Raw genomic sequence first — 20,214 nt, 5'->3', positions numbered from 1 at the left:
TGTACACACTTGTATAATATTAGTAAAACAAGTAATCTGTAAATATTCTGCGCATCACAAATTATCAGTTCTTCCTTCAGAATATAACATATTCTTGGCATTAGTCTGCGCCGTCAGAAACAGACGTTTCCTGATCAGGAATGGAAAAATATAAAAATAGTACTAGTATCATCGGAAAGGCTGTAATACTCGCTAACATTTTTAGCACACAATTCTGAAAGTTTTATGCTTTGACCTAGACCTTGGACATTTAAACTGTGAAAAGGCTTATTGAGTTGACTTTGTGAAAATTTTGCATACTTGGCTCAAATATTTACTAGTTTACCCACTTAACCTTACTTTTTGATAATACAGGTACAAGGAAAAACTTCCAAAACAACGAAAGGAAACATCATCAGTGTCGGGACTAAAGATGACACCACCTACAATGTCATCGTGGAAGCAAAAGAAAACGCCCTTCTGGATTTGACAATCAATAAAACAATCATGAATCTTTATTTCAAAGCTGAAAATGAGAATGCCATACTGCAGGAAAAACTCAACACAAAATCTATGAGTTTAAGTTGTATGGTACACTGTTAAATGAAGTAAAATAGTTGATTTTATCTGAATTGCCCAGGGGTTTATCTATTTGTATCATTATTGTAAAAAAAAAAAAATGAAAAGGAATTTGTAAAACTTAGGTTCAAAAGAAGGTTGTAAATTTATGGGATTGTTTATGTGTAGGTCGAATAATGATGGTTGATCATTATGTTAAAGGTACAATGAAAAAAAAAAAAGAAAAAAGGTGTCCTCTGATTTTATGGAGATAGGTGTACAATCACGATGGTTGGGTTTTTGAGTTGGTGGAGTGGGGCGGTGCGAGGGAGGTTTGCACTGGGTCGTGGGTTGGTTGTTTCTGGGGTAGGTCCTCTTGGTCCGGGCTTGCTTTTGGTTCTCTGTGTTTTTAATGCGGAGGATTGGCGGCAGGTTCAGATTGGGAGTATTTGAACAGTGAAACGGAAAGCTGAACGTGGAAATCGTGGAGGTATTGATGTACCATGTCCACGATTATAACAAATATATGGAGTGGGGTGGATTTTACAAATTGTCTCATAAAATATTATAATTGTGCAAGACGGTCTAGAATTTGGCATCGTAGAGTGTTGTTTCATCTTCTTGAACTCTCAGTACATAATTCCTATGTTCTCGAAGGTTATTTTGTTCCACACAGAAAGGATGACGGCAAAAATACTTTGATAATGGGGCACCAAAAGTACAGGGAGAATCTAATTGTGAACCTGATTGATTGTTATCGCGAAGGTAGGAAACAAGCCAGTCGTCCTTCAGATGTACAACAAGATGATCGGTTATTGAACGTAGGAATCCATCATCCAATAAATGCATCCAGCAATAAAGATTGTGCTTGGTGCACAAAAGTTGCAAAAGATAATCAAGGAGGACAAATTACCAGAGCAGATGGTCCTAGACACACACTATGAGTGAAAACCTCACGAATAAAATGTAGCAGGTGTGAGGTACATTTATGTGTAAAGACTGGTTTGAATTGTTGGTATGTTTGGCATCACAAAGCGTAAACAAACAAAAACACCAAAAAATGTTACTCATATTATCGACATTAGTATTTCTTTATCAAATTGAATGATTTTTTTGTATACTGTTTATTATATATATCTCTATCCATGTCGTGCTAAATATTATTGGTGCTTTCATGAAAAAAAAATAGATTATTTTTGTGAATTTTGATGATATCTTTGAAATTTCTGTTTCCGCCATTTTTAATAAATTAACGAATTAATTAATTGATTTAAAAAAAAAATTTTTTTTGATCATTTAGAGAAACTAATACACTTTTCAAAAATATAGTTTTGCTACATTTATTCAAGTGGTTTAGCCACAATACTTGATTATTCAGAAATGCGTACTGTTAGATTTTAGACATAGAGATTTGTGAAAATTTGCATATTCATCGACAAGTATGTTTTTCATCATAAAATTAGTATTTCTTTATCAAATTGAATGAATTTTTTGTAAACTGTTTATTATATAATTCTCTATCCATGTTTGCTAAATATTATTGGTGCTTTCATGAGAAAATAAATTATTTGTTGTGAATTTTTACAATCTCTTTAAAATTTTTGTTTTTTCCACAATTTTTAATTAATTAAAGTTTTGAAATTTTTATTTTTTTATCATTTACAGAAACTAATACACTTTACGGAAATATATAGTTTTGCTATATTTAGTCAAGTGGTTTAGCCACAATACTTGATTTTCAGAAATGTGTAAAATCACCTAAAATAAATTCAGGCATGTAAAGATTAAGCTAAAACTCCTCAAAAATAGCCAATGCCAATAATAATAGATTGCACAAAACAAATTTTTTGATTGCCGTTGATCATTATTTTACTTTACTTTAATTTTTTTACTGCATTTTTTTGTTGGAAGCTGTGCTTCCCCATTGATATATATGTAGTTTGTAACAAATTTTCTTTATATTTTGTTGTTCAAAATTATTGTAACTGTTGACAAACTGTTGACCACCGCCAGTTAAGTTGAGCAAGTTTAAGGGATCTAGAGCATCTGGTGAACCATGTTCATTATAATATTACAGATGAGAACAAAGCTGCTTCATTACTGGCTCATCTGGGTGGTTCAGCAAAAGAACTGTTATGTTATGGAGATGACTTAAGACAGATTAAGATCAAATTGTGGTGAAGTTAGAAACACTGTTTTCTCCTGTGAAAACAGTAGTCTCTTAGCCAGGAATTTCATAGTCGGGAGTCAGATAGATGGTTAATGTTTGGCCGATTTTAGAAGGTCGTTTTTATGATTAAGGCTGCTACTAATGATTTTGAGAACACAGCATTGCAGAGTCTACAGGATAATGCTCTAAAGGAGAGATTTACTAGAGGAGCTGGAGAACCTTGGGTGCAGCAGCAGCTTAAATTATCAGCAAAGCATCACAAACCACCGATCATGACGTTCTATCAACCCTGCTAACGAAGGCAATCGTCAAATATGTAGATGTTTCGGTGGACAAAATCACACCCGATCAGCATGTTCTCGATGGTGGTTCGTTGATTGACAGGTTGAAGTAGGAGAAACATGATAGCTATGGAAAAATTGCTAATGACTACAAAAAAACCATTGACACTCATTATGACCACGCCATCGTTGTGCTTGATGGATATAGAAATGGACCATTCACCAAAGATGTTACCCATATTTGTCCAATGTCGATAGGTAGACCTTCGCAATCAAGAACTATACAAGTTGATGAAACGAAAATATTTGATGGGTCGAGGGAAGAGTTTCTTGCAAACACCTCCAATAAAGAAAAGATGATACATTTGATAGGTAAAAAATTAGAAACCATAGGGGTCAAAGTCATTTACGCTGATGAGGATGCTGACAGTACTATTGCTCAAACTGCTGTTTCCGAGTCAATGACAAAAACGTGACCGTGACCGGCGAAGACACAGATCTTCTTATATAACATCTGTACTACAGTTCAATTAATGCATCAAATTTTAAGCTGCAATTCAGAAGTGACATTATTCGGGGAATATCTGCAAGTCGTATTCACGATATACGAACATGCAGAACCAAGTTGGGACTCGAACTTTGTCAGAAATTGCCTTTTATTCACACACTTTGTGGATGCGATACTACATCGTCTTTTTATGGTATCGGAAAGTCAAAATTGTTTGACAAGTCCCTTTCTTGTAATGATCTTAAATGTATTGCCGAATATTTATGAGTGAAAACAAATCTTGTAATGAGATCATAGAAGCTGGAGAAAAAGCTACATTAATATTGTATAATGCGAGGCAGGGAGAGTCTTTGGGTGGTCTAAGGCATAAGTTGTTGACAACGAAAGTAGCACAAGCCAAATCATTCGTCAAGCCAGAACGACTGCCTCCAACGCATGGGACGTTTATGTTCCATAGCCTAAGGTGCTGTCATCAAATTATGTGCAATACTGACCTGAATATAGAGGAATGGGGATGGTACATAGGCACTGAAAACAGATGCTACCCTACAATGTGTAATCAGCCTTTTGCCTCAGATTTTTTAATGAATGTCATTAGTTGTAATTGTACAACAAACTGCTCTACTATATGATGTGGTTGTAAGAAAAATGGTATACCTTGTACATATGCTTGTGGTAAATGCCAAATCGAAAATTGTTGCAATACTTATAAATCACAAGATATAATAGACAGTGATAGTAACAATAATATTGATTAAAATTGGCTGTGTAAAGTAGTTGTGTGTTTAAACACATTGTATGAGCCTCAGTGGGCTTTCAAAATATGGGTGGGTATTTCACAGCCTCAAGACGCTGCCTGGTTCACCAACAGTTGGGTAATTATTTTATTCATGGCATTATTGTAAAGTATTTATGAGGGTCACAAAAAGCTTTGCACTCATCCTGCATATTTGCATTTGTTTATAAATGAAACAGAGATTCTATTGTATTGTTCCGGGTAAAGGAATATGTTTACAGCACAACTATATAGTATACTATCAGCAGAATCGGTAGAGTTACATCAATGATGATAATACAAAATTGTATTATTATTTTTTTTAATTAATCATTTGAACTAGTACAGAAACAAGCCCAAGCAATGAGTACAAGTTCATCGTATGCAAATGGTAGCCATAACACAGCAAGAAGAGTAAATGCTGTATACAATCAACATAGCAGTAAGACTATAGGCTTAGGCCTAGGCCTAAACCACAACAAAACTATAATAATGCTCTAAAGGAGAGATTTACTGGAGGAGCTGGAGAACCTTGGGTGCAGCAGGAGCTTAGACGTACTTTGAAATGGCGTATAAGGACAAGTTCTTCCATGATATGAGGAAAAAAGCCCTAGTTCTTTCAACAAAATTAAGTACGAAGAAAGGAGTGCACAAAGATATATTCATGTAACAAACCCAACCACAAATGGCGTGAGTGTCGACGTCTATACGATGCAGCAAATTGGAATGGGCCACAACATCCTTCATTATGTGTACAATAGACAGTCAAATTTTTAGATCGGAATGGTCACACTAGAGCCCAGGTGTCGTCCATTCCTAATGATAATTTCGTCAGTACATGTAGCAATACTGTTAAGATAGGTCAACATTTCTTGCTGATCACCCAGCTGAATTACAGTTAGAGAGTAGGAATTATGCTAAAGGTTATTACCTTCTGGTCATATCATTAGTTATACTGTTTGATTCAGGTGCTACTCATTCTCTTATTAGTGGTAGTACAGTTCACAATTCAAAGTATCTTTCTCAATTACCTGTGAAATCTGTGAAGCCGTTACATTTTCGGATAGGAAACGGACAGTATTTAACGGCAGATAAAACTATTGATGTGAACATTAATATACACAGACAACATTTGTTGATAAGTGCTGTCATTGTTGATACTTTGTCTGGACCAAACATTTTGTTGGGACTCTTGCAGGATTGAACAGTACACTTGATTTTGTCAAAAACAAAATTACAATCAAACCTACCAAAGTCTAATTATCCGCATACAGAAAGTATATACTGAAACCTGGTGAAAGCAAAATGGTTCATGTTTATAGTAAAGTCCCTAACATTTCAAAGAATTCTGAAGTTGTATTATCGTCTTCTAAACACCTTTCCAAAGCTTGCCAATATGTTGGTAAAATTACAGAAAGGAACGCGTATATTCCTGTTACCAATAACACACATAAGAACGTTTTTCTACATAAATGTCGCCCAGTTGCACACTTTGATACAACTGACGTCACCTACAGTATGTTTGTCAACATTTACCTTCTGATGTATCACTTAAAGCTTCAAACCAACCAGAACATGATAAGGTTTCCAAAACAAACCACAGTAAAACGCAGTATAACAATTTGCGAACATATCCTCATTTGCAACCCAATGATTCACGGTTAGAGTATACTGATCAAGAAATGATTCATAAGCAATTTGATCTTGAAAATAATGATTTGAATGATATGGAAAAACAACGTGTCTTTCAAATGTTATCTCAACATAGACCATCATTTAGTCTATATGGTGAATTAGGAACGTGCCCTGGTTTTGAAGTTGATTTTGACTTGTCAGGCCATACTATGTTTTATGCGAGACCTTATCCAATATCAGAAGAAAACAAAAACGATTATAGATAACGAGTTGAGTAAATTAGTAGGTTTAGGAATCCTAGCCAGATATCATAAGGCATATACTGTACCTCCCCTGTCTTATTGCTAGAAAAAAGGAATAGTAAGGAAAAGAGAGTTGTTACAGATTTCAGATATCTCAATTCTCGTATCAAACATCATATTCACCCATTCCAACCCTTTAATCTAGTTATTCAACATATCGGATACTGTAATCCTGCGATACTCAGCGTTATTGATCTTAAGAGTGCTTTCCACAGTTTGAGTCTTAGTAAGAAAACACAGGAATATGTTGGTATATCATCCTACCCCGGAGGTCAATCATACTATAATAAAAGATTACCCCAAGGCTTAAGCTGTAGTCCTGCCAGCTTTCAGTCCAAAATTACAGAGGTTGTTTCAGAAATTCCTAATTCCCACCAATTTTGTGTAGCTATTATGTATGATGACAAGCATCCTATTGATAGTGGTAGTGGATCGAAGCTCAAGTGACAAATTTTCAGATGAAGATGATATCTGGTTAGAATTTCAAGCTCAGAGACAAAATTTGCCATGAAGGAACAGGTTTTCACACTAATGTTCATCATTTACCCAAGTCCACGCTTTCATGATGCATTCTGCTTTTTCAAGGCCGAAAGACACTCAAATGGGGAAGATGTTGAAGACAGATTTTATATTTATTTTATTAGATCTATTTTCTTGGGGAAAGAATATTGTTTTGGATCGTAGCTTACGTTGTATGAAGGACGTGGCTGCTGCACTAAGCGCCAAATATGTGGCAAAGACAAGCCAAACCAGTCGCTCGTCACAAATCCTATTTTTGAGATAATGGCCAAAACATGCTGGAATATCGAAATTTTGGAAATCAATTTTATTGCACTAAACTAACCCTTATATATCTATTACATCATGCTATGCTGTTATTTTCCTCAGTTCCAATTTTAAACCAAAAAATTTTAATGACTTGGCGATGGGTTCTGGCTAAGAAATGCCCAAAATCGCAAACTTTGTTCAAACTACTGTACCTTCATACAAAATGTCGGATTTAAATGATTCTTTTACCATTTTATAGCTCTCATTTTACTGTTTAAGCCTGTATTAATAACTAAAAATCGATTTTGCAACGAGAGAGTGGTTTGGCTTGTCTTTACCACATATGCACACACGAATGCTGCAGTGAGTGAAGTAAGACATGTTTGGTGTTCTTATGTTGATGATAGAAGTTGGAGGTTAGGGATGTAGATAAAAAGGAGAATGGAAAGGATGAATAAAGATGGAGTTGAAATCATTACAAACTTAGTGTTGAATCCGTTATATTTTGCGTCAAATGTCGAGACATTACAGATGGCGAAATATCATTTATAAGAAGCCATAGAAGGTAGAAAATTTGTAAATATGCAGAATTTAGCTGGTCCACCAGTTTTTTTGGCTCATCCTGGTGAGCCTACAATCAAATGGCAGCAATGGAAGGACATGTTTGGAAATTATTTACTTGTGTTCGGTCTTGATACGGCCTCTGCAGCTCGCTGAAAGGCTTTGCAGTTGCATTTCTTGGGTGCTGAAAGACATCGTATATTCTACACTATGGATGCAGAAGGCAGCGGTTGGTGATTCTGTAGCTGCTGAACATCATGATGAAATCAAGAGTATTTTGATAGCAGTAGATCATTATATCACATCCTTGAGGACATGAGGCAAAAGTTCCCGTTAGCAGAAATGGTCCATAGTGAGCTGTCAGATGGTTGAGAGTGAGCTGTCAGATGGTCCAGAGGGAGCTGTCAGCAACTCCATAAACTTGGGAGTTATAACAAGAGAGTCCTAAAAAATGGCTGGCTGGTGACAGTATAGCCATCGGAATGTAAACAAAGCAACCAAATACAATCACTCACTTCTAAACGTAATTTCATGGGTTTCAGTGGCACCCAAAGATCTTCAACATACCAGCAAGATGTATTACCCGAGTTTTTGTCTGCTAATGGAGAAATATGCAGCATGAACGTGGTAGCCGAGCGCTACAAGTTTCGGCAGCGTGGCCAATTGCCTGGTGAGTCAATCGAATCCTATATAATTGCGTTTAAAAAATTGACATTTCATGATGAAAAGATTCAAGATCAAGTTGTTGAAAGACCATAATAGAATATTAAAGGTCAGGTCGGGTAGTTAGAAGACCAGAAAGGTATGGAAATGAGAAGTACTATAGATATGTATTAATGTTGAGTTAGTTACAAACTTAATAGTGTTTAATGGTTTAAAGGGCAAAATATGCAAGGGGAGATTGTGGTGTTCTTAACACGATGTTCATGATAGACAGGGGCGGATTTGGGGGGGGGGCGGGATTAAAGATGGAGTTGTAGTTGTTACTAACTTAGTGTTGAATCCGTTATTACAACATGCATTTTATCAAATGCAGTAATTAGATCAGGTACAGTGTCATCATACTGATGGTTGTGACTTGTGAAGGTCGGCGATCATTCCTAAAGAATTGTTAATAGACAGCGGGTTTGAGTCATAACTTATTGAGGGCATGGCAGGGATTTTATTGTTGTTTCCTAAATTGTCTAAGTTTTCATGTTTGCTTAAAGTCAAGTTCACCATAAACATTCAACCACATTAATATCAAAGTCTTGAATCATTCAATACGGAGTCAACTCACAACATTTATTAGGTAGTTATATGGGTTGAATTTCAGTATATATCGTGAATAAATGAAATAATATACTGTAGTAGCAAAGCTCTTTATGGTATTAAAAATATTAAAAAACATCTTTTCTATGGAGTTTCCTGATGCAAACACTGTCACAAAAGTGAAGTTGTTTGTCATTTATCATTACACAATAATCTCTTTAAAAGCTCTGTACTGACTATCAAATTTTATTTGACAAAAACATGTGACATTGATATATATGGTCATGACGACATCACTTCATGACCCTATATATAGGTACATCAAAATTTGATAAGGTCAGAGCTTAATGGCCCTAAAGCCCCTTTCAGACAGAAAATACCGCAATAATACCCTAATCACAGCGTTATTATTGCCGGCGCAGACCCTTTCACACAGCTAGTTAAAATCCGGTAATAATCTCGCGGAAAGGAGTATTTGATGTCTGTGGCGCTTGTGCTTGTTAACAAAGAGGGCGCAATTTTTTGTTTACTCCATTAATCCAATATGGCTGGAGATGAAGTCATAAAACTGCTGCTTTGCAAATGTTTTTTAATGCTTGCTATGTTTGCAATACATATAAATTTGAGAAACAGAAGGTTTCTAATGCGTTTTGTTCAAGTGGAGAAAGAATTTAGGAAGCGTATAAGGCGAGGCCGGCTTTCGAGCAGCTAGGTGCAGGCGATTTTCGCGTCTAAAAAACCGTCAGCTAGCGATTTCATCGGCTTTGTTAGCTGCAGCAGCGGTTGATGGCTGCTCGCGTGACCGTCTGATTTGTTATGCCTCAGTGCGTAAGACGGCGATGAACCCTGTACCCCATCGAGTTCGGCAAAACTCGCTACGGTATTAAGACTATGTCCCGAGGAGGTCTAACCGAAGCCGGCGTTTAGCTGTATTTACCCTTTCACATAGAATGCCGGCGTTCGAGAAATACGATATTAATACCATTTTGCAGGTCTGTCTGAAAGGGGTATACGACACCTTGACGATTTAGCCAGCACATGCCAACGTATGAAAACTTTGGCGAATAAGCTGGAGTACATCGAATAAATTATTGGTAAGTTTTGTATAAGTTAAGAGCACGCTGAAGCACACTGGTATACGTTGTAGTATGGCGAGTACGTTAAAAAAAATTTTGTGCATGCATAAATTTTTTTTCGACATTCAGCATACACGGGCCATAAGTTATACGTAAGTTATGTGATCATTAACACGCGTTACTCGTAAGTTACTCAACAGTCAAATATGTCGCGATAATGTCTAGCGCACCCAAAACTTATTTCTCAGCCATGAGTAACACGCTTTGAACCTATATGAACTTACTGAACGTGCCTTACAGTTACCGTATAATGGCGTATTGGCAGCATTTAGGGGAATTGGTATATAAAAACAGAGGGATGTTGATACTGCGACAGTGATGTTAATACTGTGATGTCTAGTGTGGTTATGATATGAATCAATGAGTGGCAGCCTTTTTATAGGCTACATCACATGATCGTCAGGGATACGCTGCTGGGCACTGTGCATAAGGTACGGTAGATTATAATTGGGCCTAAATTGTGAATGCCGGCCGCACGCTAAGCATTTGTGAGGTCTCACCACGAAATGAGACGCATCGTTGGTGAAATCATATTGAGATATTCACCAAAACAGGCAAAAGTCAAAGTTTTTAGAAAATTTTGATTTTAATATATTTAAATGTATTTATTTTATGATTGTATACTTTGTAAGTGAATTTTCTTGCCAAAACACTGTTCTCTGCACACATTCTTTAATTCTAGTCATATTATTTGTACAGGTTAGTATATTTTTGAGGCTGATTTTCTCAAAACGTGGTTCTTATACACCTAAACTTTAAATGCTAACATCTCTGGATTTACTTATAGTAGGGAAGCCATTCAAAGACCAAATGAAAGCTTATAATGTGATTTACCCAAATATAATATAAACTCAATTTTTTAATTTCTAACCATGACTCATTTTGTGGCGAGACCTCACACTTGTTGGTACAAGTTTTCGACAAGTTATTGAAACGTTCTATATATAAGTTACTAATACGTTATGTATACATCCAACTCGTTATGAATACGCTACGTATCGCTAAAAATTGAAAAAAAAAAAAATCAATAACTCAGCGAATGCCAGCGGTTTAGAGAAATTTTGAAACGTTGTCATACCCTGAATAAATCGTCAAGTTGTGACAAGGCTATTAGGAATACCTCTTAAGGGCTTTACCCCTTCAGATACTGTACCCACCAGAGTGTCAATCGTCAAGGCCGTACATATGCTTGTTTCTCCCAAGCATATGTGGCAAAGACAAGCCAAACCAGTCACTCGTCGCAAAAATCGATTTTGAGTTATTAATACAGGGTTAGAGAGTAAAATAATAGCTATAAAATGGTAAAAAAATCATTCAAATCGGACATTTCCTTATGAAGTTACAAGCGTTTAACCACACAGCTGTTTAAAGAACAATATATGAGAAATTAGCCGTCAAAGTTTATGATTTCAGGCATTTCTCATGCAGAAACTATCTTTAAATCCTTAAAAGGTATTGTTTTAACATTGAAAATGGGGAAAATAACAGCATAGAATGATGTGTAGATATATAAAGGTTAGTTTAGTGCAATAAAATAGATTTTTAAAAATTTGACATTCCAGCATGTTTGGCAATTTTCTCTGAAACATGATTTGCGACGAGTGACTGGTTTGGCTTGTCTTTGCCACATATGTGTTGTCCCCCGCACATGCATGTTTTTACACTGGACTGGGGTTTAGCGGAATGGTTCATTAAGTGGTTATATCAATAGGAAGTTCTATATCACGCAATGTGTAGAATGATATATCACCATTGTCTACCACAGCCCAAACAAGTGGTGTGCCTCTTGCCTGACGAAGCAACTGCATCTGGGTCGACAGATTTGGTGGTTCCTCTTCTAACCTACATTTTAAAAGTGCAAAAAAAAAAATGACAGGAATAATAATATAAATCATTGACATAATCTAATATCAAACATGTATAACTTCAGACAGAGGGGCAACAATGGTGGTAATGGTAATGGTGGTATACTGTAGATGAGCTGGAACCAGGTGGGGTAGAGTTAGAAGGGAAGTGTTTGGCCATTTTTTAAAGATAACTGAAATGAGTCCGGATGTATTATGCCAGCTCGTTTTGAAAGAATGTAGAATGAAGTTCTACCTGCCAATTTTGTTAATGCCTGGTGAATGAAACAAAAAAATAAAATTTTTATATAGCACCCTCTATGTAATGGCAAATAGAGCACCCTCTATGTTATTTAAAAAAAAACAAAACTGTAGTGGAATTGGTATGAATTACAGTCCACGGTCGGTATAGCTTCGTTAAAAGAAAATTCTTTGGCATGTATCCACATTTTAATGACAAATTTACTTAATTTTTTATCAATTTTAAAGTATAATCGGGCTATACATTTTATTTGTTATAAAATTTTTATGAAGCATGAGATAGTACAATACATGCGTGAGATATAAAAGTGGATGCTCATGCGTGAGACTCACACAATAAGCATGAGAGTTGTTAGGTTTATAAAGTACTGTAGTTACCAACACCTGAATTGAAAAATAACACTTACTTGGTTACAATAACATAAAATACTGGTTTCCCTGGAGAAGTTTTCTTGTAGTTAGACTCGGGTAAGTAGATATTAAAGTCAACCTTTGTAGCTTGTTCAGGTTCACAAGACCTAATAGAGAAGAAAGAAGACATCTACTAAATAAATAGCTTATGTGCTGATATCGATTCATTATTAGCGGTGGCGGATTCAAGTTGGGGGGGGGGCCAGCCGACCTGGGCCTCCCTTAAGTTTTGAAAAATTATAAAAAAATGGAGAAAAAAAGAAAATTATATTCAAATTTATAAGTCTGAGAGTGCCATAAGCTAGGTTTCCATACAATTGCTACACACTATCAATGCCGATCACTTGGTCAAATCAGTGAGCCTTCCTGATCACGTCGGGGCCTGCAACGCAGTACAACGATTGCACTAAAAACACTGTAGCGACACTACTGTATATCAGGCTATAATCATAAATTTTCTTATCTTAGTCCCAACCATCATGGGGCTGAGGTAGTCTAGACTTTGTTAACAGTACACATTTTCCTGTGAAATATATTAAAAATGCATTCTTGTAAAAAGTAACAGTAATACTTATTACTGTGAAATAATCGTTATTAATGCATTCAAGTAAAATATATGAGTCTATCTGTGAAATAAGTGTTGGGAATTGTGAACCGTACTTACTCTTCAAAGTGCAACAAAGCATTCACGTTTTGTATAGTCTGTAATTTGTGAAGTAGATTATCTGAAAAAAGTAGTTGAAACAAATCAATCAATCAATCAATAAGGAATTGTATAGCACCCATATCCAGGGCAGAATGCAATGTTCAATGGTGCTATGACAATGGATACTCAAAGTGCACATTAACTACTGAGGTTAATTAACATTAGATAAAAATCAAACCAATTAATAAAAAAGAGCAATTATTAACACTAACAATCATTTCCCCATAGTCATGAATAATTCATGAACATAATTGAATAATAGACTCACTAGTTGTCAGGGCATCAGATGGCTTAATGAGTGGATGGACTTCTCCTTCCCATAGGTGACGTACAGGCGACCCATGAAGGGGGTAAAACTCTTTGTCTTGTTTCTTGAGAAGTTTGTACTCGCCCCAGTTTCTCGGGGCGTCTATATTACCAATCACCAACTGTGTTTCTGTAACGGACCATTTTAGTCATTGTAAAGATTGCATTACTATCAAAGAATTATTTATGATAAAGAAATTATTATCATAATAATCATATTCATGATGATGTTAATCATCTTTGAATTTGAGCTGGTACATTACACCTCCTTGTTCTGGACTCCCAATGTAGACCCACTGTAAACAACTGCTTCAAGAGTGATGTTTGATTTTATACATCATTATCATCATCATTGTCATGATCTATCATCACAATCATTCATGATTTTGAGGGTCCCAAATGATCAGCTTCTGCTGGATGGTTCACCCTCATTAAATATGGTTCACATAAATAAATAAAATTATACAATGGTTCTCCTCATTGTGTCCACTGCCGCCACCATAATCGTCATCAGATTATCAACTGCCATTACTATTCATATCATTAGGCTTCAATGAAACCATCAAATAGTTTTAGCCATCTGCACAGGCCAAAAGAGGTGATTATCATTATATAGATCAATCATCCTATTCGGATTTTCCCTGGTTGGAAAATAGGTGTTGAATCATTAGCGGATGTTAATTAAATTTGAAATATTCGATCCTTTATTTAGTTTGGAGTTTGATGAAATCAGTGGCGTATCTATGGAGTCCGTGCACACACACCCCCCCCCTTCAAAAAAAAAAAAAAGAAGAAGCTCACTTCCCCAGATGCCCCTCCCGCATTGGAAATATCCACGCAAATAGTTAAAAATCACCTTGTTTTGCAACCTAGTGCCACCTCACTTAACCTTTGAACCCCACTCACTCAACCTTCATATCTCTTCTACTTGAGCACTCTGCTGGGTCATAGAGCAAAGGAAGTGTACAGTGTAAGTGCATGTGCAGGTCGATGTGTGTCAGACCCCCATCCCCATCAATTCCCCCATTTCAGGACACGCCAATGGATGAAATTTCTAAAAATTGACAGTAACTGACTTTATAAAGCTATTAATAAAAAGATTTCATACACTAGAGTTGGGTTATTATACTCAGGTTCAAATTAAAGCATTAAAAATGTGTCCTGCAGGCCAACAGTCAATATTTTCAATTATTAATGCAAACCTTTTTTTAGGCCTATAATAATCTCCATTTAGTGCATGGTTTCTGACTATGGATAACCTACCATTTGAAAGGTCGCATAAGTTTGGTTCAGAATCCCAGAACAAACGTGAAGATCCCAGTTCATCCACAGAAGTACCCAAAAATTGTTGGCTGTTTTCCTGACTTTCTTTCGGCAACAATGATTGTTGCGATGACAACATATTAGCCAAGACAGACTGCGGTAATTGCATTCGATCTACTGTTTCCTGTAAATTTGGCAGGCAAATTTCTTTAAAGTTCCATGAAGTGTAGTCATGGGTCGACTTCATTGCCTTCTTTGGTAAAGCTTCCACTGTGGGTAGAATAATATCAATGACATCCTCAATATCATACAGAGCCTTCTTGGAAGTCTGAAAGTAGTTCAGAACATCATCTATGTTGCACGATGACGATAAATTTCGTTTCTTAGTAAGTGTACATTTATGGGGGTGTGGATTCAATTTCATTTTTCGAATAGGAGCCGTTACTTGAGTTCGACCTAAAGCGGTTTGGTGTGAAAGTTTACTGCGTTTCTCTTCTGGTTGACTAAAATCACTTTGATAGCATACGCTTTCACTCACACTGTCGCACGACCAGAGGTCGTGCTCACTTCTGCTGATGTCCAATATATCATCTGCATTTATCGTTGTATTCATTGTTTTCATGCAGAATTGATAGAGATCAATGGATGAACATATCTCATCTACTTGGAATATTCCTTCTGAATTATTCCAATAATCCCCACCTGTAAGTTAATTATATGGTGTTATATTAATTTGTAGTATAGGAAAAGGACATGTCATAGTTTTAACATGTTGACTGCCAAGCATTTTTCCTAGATCTAATCCCTACGCCAAGGCATAAAGTGCACCGACATAATAAAAACTATTAGCATCAACTGTAATGAAACACAAACAAAGTAATTCTTGAAGGATTGCATGGTGAATATCATAAGAAAAATCATTAACTCTTGGTAACATGTGTAAAAATATGGTTTTTGATGTAAAACCACTGTTTTACCTGAAAAACCGTATTTTTATACACATGTACTGAAACACGAACACATAGGTGGCACAAACTAGTCACCCATCACAAAAATTGATTTTTTATTATTAATATAGAGTTAAAAAGTAAAATGGAAGCTATAAAATGGTAAAAGAATCATTTAAATCTGACGTTGCATTATGAAGTTACAGAAGTTTAAACTTACAGCTGTTTAAAAAACATTATCTGAAAAATCAGGATTTAAAGTTTATGATTTCTGGCATTTCTTTGGGAGAAACCATTACCAAATCGTTAAAAATTGTTGTTTTAACATTGACAATGAGGAAAATAATAGCATAGCATGATATAGATATATACAGGTTAGTTTAGTGCAATAAAACAGATTAAAAAATGTTGACATTTCAGCATGTTTAGGCCATTATCTCTGGAACACAATTTGTGATAAGTGACTGGTTTGGCTTGTCTTTGCCACATATAGTAATTATTTTTAGATAATTAATTCCGGATTCTTCCCCGGAACCTTGTGGGTGAGATTTGTGTTCTGGTGACCACTGCAAATGAGTGTATGTGCAATAAAATAGTGGCATGTTCAGACCGGTGAAGACGCGAGTTCATGTCTTAAATGCCCTGAGTAAACCCCGTCAGACGTGAACTCGCATCCCTAGCTGTGAACGTGTTAAAATCAATTATATGGTTATCGGGGAAGGCGGTTTGTCTCAGCGGTTTCCATTCTGGTTGCTGAACTTCTGGTCAGGAGTTCAAACCACACGCTGACCAATCTTGACCGGCCACGCTTAGATACCCCAACTTCCACTGTTGACAGGCTGTGAGTGACGGAGGCTATGTTCCAAGACTATTAAATTTAATTTGATAAAAAAAAAAAATGTGATATGCCTAAATATGGTCATGATGACATCACATACGACCATATATAGGCACATCATGACTATATATGGGCATACAACAGTTTTTTGTCAAAGAAAATATGATTGTGTGAACAGAACTTTAGCAAAAAGTTATTTTTGCCTTACCTTTTGCATATTTGTTGGCAAGGGCTAACCCTGACCTTGTGCTTTCCGAACTGTAAACTTTGCTGGTTTGAGCTGATGGGTCCATTTGTTGAAACCAATCCTCAACTTTTTTCACTGACTGGTCCTTTGTGTCACAGTGTGTATCAAAGCATGTTATATATAAATCAATATATATATATATATAATATAAATCATATATAATATATATATATATATATAATATAAATCATCATACAGTGTTGTAATGTGTATATAATATAAATCATCATACAGTGTTTAAATAAGGACATGATGGAACATCGTAGACTACCCTGTAGCTTTTCCAGGAATAAAGTCCTATAAAAGTCATTGTGTAATAACATGCCTCCGACGGGATTCGAACCTGCAACCTCTTGCTGACAAGGCGAGCGTCATAACCACTAGATCACAAAGGCTTCAACAGTATTAAACAGTGTTTTTTCTAGCTTTAAGAAGGTTTTACTGTATTATCATTATATAAACATGTGACGTTATGTAATATTTATTTTTTACAACTGTACTATTGGATATTGTATAAAAAGCAAAGACAGTCAGGAAATAAAAAAACAAAACAAAACAAGACAACTGATTTAATTCTAAAAACAGAGGTTTCAAGAAGCATATACAGTTGTTATATTTAAACAAAGAATGCTGTCATATAATTTGAACTATGGTAACAATTAGCAATGATTATAATAAGGTTAATATAATCTCACCCGTTGTGTTCATCAATGATGTATCCCAGTCGCATTAGGTAGGAATATACCTGTTAAAACAACATTAATACATTGGAATGCAAAAGGCAATACTGTTATTAATTCAGCATATGTTTGGCATGTTGTGGCAAAATGGCTAAGTTGTATCAAAAATTGAAATTCAAGTTATTGGTATTTTCAGATACCTGAGTATGTGATCTTTAAAATGAGGGACCATTCATTAAAATTGGACATTTCAAGCCTAAGCTATTGGAAAGTGAAAGTACAGTACTCTTAGAATCAAGATAAACATGATTTTGAGTAATTGCCTTTCAAAGTTATTTGTGCATACATCGTTTAATAGAATGAACTATCAAAATAACATTAAATAAACAATTTGTTGACCACTTCCAGAACTAATACTTTGGTACATGATTAATAANATTAAACTGTTGATCTATAGTGAAAAACAAATTTGGATTTTTAGGCAATTTTTGGAGCTCCCATATTTTATAGCTCATTTACTCAATACTGGCCTGTGCAACAACTTAACCATTTGGCCACAACATGCCTCATGTTTCATTTCCAAGACTCTGGGAATAGATAACATTATCTATTTCTACAATCCTTATCAATTACAAGTTTTAAGCCTGCTCTCACCAAGCACTATTGGATTGTATTTATTCGGTGTAAACACCAAGGATAGCCCACGAAATCTAGAAGAAGACTTATTTCCAGTGGGGTCCTTCTGGTGGTGATTGGACAGTACACCGGAAGACAATCCCCTACTCTTTTCCGAAGAGTGTACTGTGTTCTTTAACGTGCACATGGGCCATAAATGCACACGGGACTAATGGCTTAAACGTCTCATCCGAAAGACGCTATTGTAACTTGTATTTCAGCCCTCCAGCTGAAACACAAGGAGAGGCAGCAATGGGAATTGAACCGGGGACCTAGAGATCTCCACATTATTTCAATGTATTGACTATTTATTAACTGTTTATATTTGCTTAATTTTTTTATCTGACTGTATTATGATCCTTTCCTTTTGATCGTTTTTATCAATGTAGTTTGATGGCATGTTTAAGTATTGTATTTGTGTAGTGTAAGTAAAAAGGAAAGACTGCAAATTGTTTTGTTCAGGCTAATTGCCTATTCTCTTTCCTGGCAAATGATATATATCTTGAAATCTAAATAAATATTATTATTATTATTATTATTATTATTATTATATAATTTTTATTTCGATAATTCAAAGATTTTGTGCCAATGATAAAGTTCATTAAAACATAAAACCAATTTACATGAAAAAAAACCCACAAAACAAAACTTGGGACTATGTTTATACAACAATATAATAAATATGGTCATGATGACATCACATCGTGACCCTATATAGGCACATCAAAACTATATATATATATGGGTATACAACAGTTTTTTGTTAATAAAAATTTGATAGTGTAGAAACACCTTTAATGGTATTTAAAAAGGTACCAGAATTAATACTGCTATTGGCTCATGCTGATAATTATGCAAATTGTATTACCTGATAATATTCCATTGACACCATTTTGGGAATAAGAACATTGTAGGCTTCTTGCACTGACATTGTGATTCCATGGAATTGAAGGTCCAACGAACACTAACACAAACAAGAACAAAATCATTTTTCTATTGTAAATTTCTTTTCATTTCAAAATAGGCTTTGATAGTTATCTCTAATGGGAAGCTGCTTTTTTTCAGTGTGCATCTTCCTATTATTAAATACAACTATACTATTATTAATAGAGGTATGCATAGTACCGAAAGCAGATGATGATGATAAAACAGTATATCATTAATTATCAAATTAAACGATTTCTTTACTTACTGTTTCCAGAAGGTACAAAGCTTCCGAGGGCCTCAGCAATTTTTTGCCATCTCCATGGAAACCCATTGTTTGCCAGAATTTCCCCTGAATGTCAAATGAAAAATAACAGCAATATGTGGCAAGTCGAATGGCTGAGCAGCAAAGATCATCTTATAAACACAAGATAGCGTTCTCCGCGATTTACGCGTGCAAATTCTGTAATAAGGCATGAATGGCGCCCTCTTGCTAAATTGGAAACTTTTGACCCTTGACCGCTCTGACCATACCGTACACCACGCGACTTTACCTTTAGGGTATCAATCCTGTGAACAGCAGAACAGGAACCATCTCAAATCCATGGCAACCGATAGGACGCCCTCTTCCAAAACTGATTACTTTTTCTCTTTGGTATAATAGCGCATGAATGGCGCCCTCTTGCTTGGAAACTTTTGAACCTGGACCGACGCTTCTATTTGTTCGCGGAGAACGCTATCTTGTGTTTATAAGATCTTTGCTGAGCAGTTAAACCCGGGGCGCCAAACCTATAGCCGTAATATCAGCGCTGGTACAAGCTGCATGCTCGCTGCTGGTTCGGGCCCAGTATACACAACTGAATCATCTTTCAAGATGAATAGGGGGTTATCCCAGGACACTTAGGGGAGGAGAGAGTTACTGTACAAGCTCTGAGTGCTTTCAGACTGGTGTAATAGACCAGGCTATAATTGAGATAGGTGCCACTTGGAGAGGTAGAAATTCTCATATGGTTTTTCTAGACCAGTTTTTTATGGGGAATCAGAATATGTGAGGTAAAAGAGGCTTAACCTGAGAACTTTGGCGTGAGGGCGCTTTTTTCAAAATGGCCGCCAAAATCCAATAAACTACATATATATGGGTAAAATAAGCACAGAAGAGGTAGGTTTGACCAACTTTTGAATATGTAA

The 20,214-nt window shown here is 35.8% G+C and overlaps 1 protein-coding gene across 1 annotated transcript in view; it reads right to left on the bottom strand.

Annotated features, from left to right (window-relative positions):
- Positions 1-11,441: 11,441 nt before the first annotated feature.
- The window catches only part of LOC117099896 (tRNA-splicing endonuclease subunit Sen54-like), a 12,401-nt gene continuing 3,628 nt past the window's right edge, over positions 11,442-20,214 (bottom strand). Inside the window, exons 4-12 of the mRNA XM_033239419.1 lie at positions 19,295-19,378; positions 18,971-19,066; positions 17,443-17,492; positions 16,709-16,860; positions 14,716-15,417; positions 13,415-13,582; positions 13,105-13,165; positions 12,437-12,547; positions 11,442-11,766 (exon numbers count right to left, since the gene is read on the bottom strand). Of these exons, the coding sequence (XP_033095310.1) occupies positions 11,616-11,766; positions 12,437-12,547; positions 13,105-13,165; positions 13,415-13,582; positions 14,716-15,417; positions 16,709-16,860; positions 17,443-17,492; positions 18,971-19,066; positions 19,295-19,378 (1,575 nt within the window). The 3' untranslated portion in view covers positions 11,442-11,615. The remainder of the gene's footprint in view (positions 11,767-12,436; positions 12,548-13,104; positions 13,166-13,414; positions 13,583-14,715; positions 15,418-16,708; positions 16,861-17,442; positions 17,493-18,970; positions 19,067-19,294; positions 19,379-20,214) is intronic.

Source organism: Anneissia japonica, unplaced genomic scaffold (assembly GCF_011630105.1).
Source record: "Anneissia japonica isolate Jap-2015-1 unplaced genomic scaffold, ASM1163010v1 scaffold288018_len440701_cov179, whole genome shotgun sequence".
NCBI lineage: Eukaryota > Metazoa > Echinodermata > Crinoidea > Comatulida > Comatulidae > Anneissia > Anneissia japonica.
This window is presented reverse-complemented; position numbering and strand designations above follow the sequence as displayed.